This window comes from Nerophis lumbriciformis, linkage group LG16 (assembly GCF_033978685.3).
Source record: "Nerophis lumbriciformis linkage group LG16, RoL_Nlum_v2.1, whole genome shotgun sequence".
Classification (NCBI taxonomy): domain Eukaryota; kingdom Metazoa; phylum Chordata; class Actinopteri; order Syngnathiformes; family Syngnathidae; genus Nerophis; species Nerophis lumbriciformis.
The window spans coordinates 17,683,890-17,689,598 of NC_084563.2; the positions used below are offsets into that span (position 1 = coordinate 17,683,890).

The following is a 5,709-nucleotide window of genomic DNA, read 5'->3' on the forward strand; positions in this document are numbered from 1 at the left end:
AAGCGGAAGAAGATGGATGGGTGGAATCTTGCCTTCTTCTAAACCTGCTCCAAACTTGTTCTGTCAGCAAATTATTCATACATGGTTTACATTTACCCAAAGTGCATTGCGCAACTCCTCTTGTTGTGGGGCAGACTGGCTCGTACAAGCACATGCATCCTCCGCTGTAGCCATTTCTAATACAGAGTAGTGTATGGTAACTTATATCTGTCCGTAGACTCGCTATGGAAGCGCCAAAAACTACAACAAAGATGGCTGGGAGAAGACGCTGTCGAAGTGGAGGCACGTAAATAAGATATATTTTTTTTAAGATGGTCTGTAAACATAATCTATGCAACATTTTGACCAAAGAACCACCATTACATGTTATGTAGACCACAAGGAAGTGTTTTACATTTGGAAAATTTAAATCTGACACTTTTAAGGTGGAAATCATATGGTGAACATAAAAACACAGCAACGTTCTTGTAATCAAATTCCCTTTTAATAATCAAAAATACAATCCAAGCATTAACAGCGTATTACAACAATTCTATGCACCTCTTCACAGCCTTTGCGGAGAATGAAGAAATATATGACTTCTTGTGTCTTTCTTTTTTTTTCAAGAATCTATTTTACAAACCGGGGAAGGACAAACAAAAACAGAGACGGGATGGAGGCTGCATGGTTGTGTCCCACCCTGATGACCCCGCAGGTTGCAACCTGTGTCGTCCTCGGTCCAACACACCCGCCAAAAGGCTCAGAAATAAGCTGGCACGGCGTGGGCCACACCTGTAAGTACCGATCCAGTGACTCCTGCTGCGACTCCCGGGGGTGCGACCAACGTTCCCTCTAAGGTGCGCGCCTGCCCAATTGCGCACTGCTCACGCGTCCTCTGCGCACGGCAAATTAATGCCACCCAGGAATTCAAAAATCCCATCTGAACTTTAAACAAAATTAAAGCTGCAAGCAGCGATGGACGGGACCGACTTTGACGGCACATAAAATCCAAACCGGAGCAGTAATTAAAACTCTTTGGTCAACTTTTAATCAGAAGGGCTCAATCTCTCTCCTGTGCTGGTTTGAAGCCGACACGACAAACGCGCTCAGAGGAGATAATGTTTGAAAAAAGGGGACCGGTTTTTACAAAACGTTTGTTTTGAAGGGGGAATTGCAAACTTCCTGTTGATTTTTGCCGGGGGTTGTCAATGTATGAAATGTAGGTCTAAATAAGACCTACATAGAGGTTTTTGTTTCATGTCTCTAAGACATTCCTACTGGAAGTTACAGGCAGTTTTATCTTGAGTTTTTTTCCTAGGAGCAGTTGTGTCTGTGTTTTCTTCCTCGGGGGCGCAAGAGCGCAATTTTGAGTTTTGGGGTTTTTACAAAACTTTTGTTTGAAGGGAGAATTGCAAACTTCCTGTTGATTTTTGCTGGGGGTTGTCAATATATGAAATGTAGGTCTAAGTGAGACCTACATAGAGGTTTTTGTTTCATGTCTCTAAGACATTCCTACTGGAAGTTACAGGCAGTTTTGTCTGAGTTTTCTTCCTAGGAGCAGTTGTGTCTGTGTTTTCTTCCTAGGGGGCGCAAGAGCGCAATTTTGAGTTTTGGGGTTGTTTTTTTTATTAGATCGCAATTTTTGCCAGTCCTGATGTGTGATGTGAGTTTTGAAGCATGTTAAGGGGGTCAAATTACAGCTCAAAGAGGCAAAAGTGACTGTTTGAGGTAAACGTTTGTTTTGAAGGGGAAATTGCCAACTTCCTGTTGATTTTTACTGAAGGATGTCAATGTATGAAATCTAGGTCTATGTCAGACCTACATAGAGGTTTTTGTTTCTTCCTACCGGAAGTTACAAGCAGTTTTGTCTGTGTTTTTTTCCTGGGGGGGGCGCAAGAGCGCAATTTTGAGTTTTGGGGTTTGGTTTTTTGATTAGATGGCAATTTTTGCCAGTCCTGATGTGTGTCAAATATGGTGAGTTTTGAAGCATGTTAAGGGGGTCAAATTACAGCTCAAAGAGGCGGCGGAATAATAATAATAATAAAACACACAAAATACAATAGGGTCCTCTGTCCCAAAGGAACATTGCGGTCCCTAATAAACACATTACAATTTATTCTGTATGATTTTGCAATGCAACTCTGTGAGTGACAGGCGTGGCCCCAATGAATAAAACAATCTTTGTCAACACAGTTCAATTATCGTCTGTCGAGACACTTTACGGACGGGAATTCCATCGATCACTTTATTGAGCAAAACTGTTTGTAACCACACCAAAAACATGAGTAAAAAAAACTTTTTATCTATAAAAACTGGTAATTTTCTGCCATACAAACCAGACTTAAACCAACGTTAACATCCGTCGTATCAACGGAAGCCGCTCGCTCTGTCTCACCTGCACCGACACACACATCACCAAAACATTAGTAAAAAAATGATTTCTAGCAAAACTGGTCATTTTCTGCAGTACAAACCAGACCAAAAGCAACTTTGTTATATCAACAGCAGCCGCTCGCTCTTTCTCACTTGTGCCAACACACGCACTCATGGCACTTAGCCAGTGCTGCGTTTATGGCCACACAAAAAGTCGGACAACCCCACCGCCACACAATGTGTAAATGCCAGGTTGTAACACTCTGACTCCTCAATCAGATGTGTGCTTATTTTACTGCCATTTATTAAGAATGTTAATCTAAGGATATTATTCATGAAATATTGTCACTAGATTTCATAAATGCTGATAAAAAGATGTATTTTACAGACAGAAAGTTACAGGAACTAAATGTAATCTCTGAAAGGGGTAACATTTCTTTTAAAGGCAGGACCCGCAGCCACTAGCACATAGGTCATGAAAAACATGTTTTTTTTGTTATTGTCATTGAAGGAGGGCAAAATCACTTATATCAGAAAATTATTTTAATAAAACATTTAAATTGTTAAGATGTCAGGTTTGGGACAGGTGTGACGCTGGTGTGGCCACAGTGTGCACGTGTCTGATGTTGCTCACATGTGCTCAGGGAGTTTGTGCGTTTGCTCACACACATGAAACATTAGAGAGAACATTGGTCGTCACATCAACTAAAACAAACATTCCTGAATCCGTGGAGCAGATTGTGCTCTCAATTGTCGCGTATCGTCCGTGAAGGGGTAGGGGGGGATGCTCGGCTGTGCGACTCCCTTCCACGCACGCGCCCTTATGGGCTCTTGATGCCCTGGAACCCGCAGAAGTTCCAGCGCTTCTCCAGACTGGCGCCCACACCCGTCAGCTCCTGCTTGAAGGTGCACGGCAGCCTGGAGAGGAGAGCCTCCACTTCGGCGGTGTTGATCTGCAAAACCACGAGACGTCACGTCAAGGGCTGTCCAAAGTAAGGAAAAGGGGGGGGGGGCTTTTGTATTTTTCTGATTCGCCCACACCATATTTGAGAAACACAAACAAAAAGAACATGACTTTGGCCCAAATTACTGACAAATGGCCATTTAAAATGGTGATTTAAAACATTTTTTGAGCATATTCTACAAAATTTTTGGCCTAAAAAAAAAAAAAAAGCATTTTCAAACATAAAAATGTCTTCATGACCTAAAGTATACAGTAGAACCTCAATTTACAAACTTAATTGGTTGTTGAACAGGAGTCAATCATTAAAAAAGCACATTTCTCCATAAAAAACAATGTAAATATACATATTTAATTATTCATAATTATAACCGTGTTTATACATGCATATGTATATATACATGTGTATATATACGTGTATGTGTATATATACTGTACATGTACACGTGTATATACAGTAAACACGTATATACGTGTGCATATATATATACACGTGTATATATATATATATATATATATATATATATATATATACACACGTGTATATATACATACACAGATATGTATATACGTGTACATGTACACGTGTACATATGCACGTACACGTGTATATATACATGTACACGTGTATATACACTTACACATGTATGTATACATGTACACGTGCACATGTATATGTACATGTCTATATACGTGTATGTGTATATATACACATACACATATATAGACATGTATATACATGTGTACATATACATGTACACATGTATATATACATGTGTACATATACATGTACACATGTATATATACATGTGTACATGTATATGTACACATGTATATACATGTCTATGTACATGTATATATACATGTACACATGTATATATACATGTGTACATATACATGGACACATGTATATATACATGTGTACATGTATATGCAGGTGCACGTGTACATATGCACGTACACGTGTATATATACATGTACACGTATATATACACGTACACGTGTACGTGCATATATACATGTGTGTATATACACATACACGTATATACATGTATATACACGTGTATATATGCATGTACACGTGCACATGTATATATACACATGTGTATGTGTATATATACACGTGTATATACACGTACATGTGTGTATGTATACATGTATACATGTACGTGTATATTTACATTTGTGTACGTATATATACACACATATATTCATATACATGTGTATATATAACATATGTATATATACATGTTATATTTACACATGTATATACACGTGTGTATATGTATGTATACATGTGTGTATATATATACATACGTATATATACATTTACATGTATATACATATACACACATGTACATATACACACACATGTATGTACACATGTGTATATATACACGTGTGCGTATGTATATACACATTAACATGTATAAATACATGTGTACATATATATGCACACCTGTATATATACACATGTGTATGTATATTAATTTGTATATATACATATATTTATATACATGTGTATAAGTGTATATATAAATATATGTATATATATATACATATATACACATGTATATATACACATGTGTATATGTACATATGTTTATACACATTTAAATGTATATATACAGGTATATACACACACGTGTATATATACGCGTGTACATATATGTGTGTACATATACATGTGTATATACACATACACGTGTACATATACACGCTACACATGTACACGTGTACATATACATGTAGATATAGTTACACATATGTATATACATATGTGTATGTGTACATGTATATATACACATATACACATGTATATACATACATATACATGTGTATACGTATGTATATGTACATCTACACATGTATTTATATACATGTGTACATGTATATACACATATGGATATATACACATGTATATACACGTGTGTCTATGTGTAGATGTACACATGTGTATATGTACATTTGTATATACACATACATGTACATGTATATATACATGTACACATGTATATATACATATGTATATGTACACATGTGTATATATCCATATGTATATATACATATGTATATGTACATACGTATATACACATACATGTATATATACATGTATATACATACACGTGTATATATACATGTGTATATACATATACACGTATGTGTATATATGTATGTATATATACATATACACATATATACACACGTGTATACATACATGTGTGTATATATGTATATACACATACATGTATATATACATATGTACATATGTATATACACAATATATGTATATACATATGTATGTATATATATATATATGTACATATGTATGTATGTACATGTACATATACACATGTATACATATACATATATACACCTGTATACATACATATGTT

At 36.2% G+C, this 5,709-nt stretch overlaps 1 protein-coding gene across 6 annotated transcripts in view; it reads right to left on the bottom strand.

The window, feature by feature from the left end:
- Positions 1-483: 483 nt before the first annotated feature.
- Positions 484-5,709, bottom strand: part of enox2 (ecto-NOX disulfide-thiol exchanger 2) — a 501,745-nt gene continuing 496,519 nt past the window's right edge. For all 6 annotated transcript variants that reach the window (XM_072914886.1, XM_061976730.1, XM_061976729.1 and 3 more), the window contains one exon: positions 484-3,305. In XM_072914886.1, the coding sequence (XP_072770987.1) occupies positions 3,174-3,305 (132 nt within the window). In that variant the 3' untranslated portion in view covers positions 484-3,173. The remainder of the gene's footprint in view (positions 3,306-5,709) is intronic.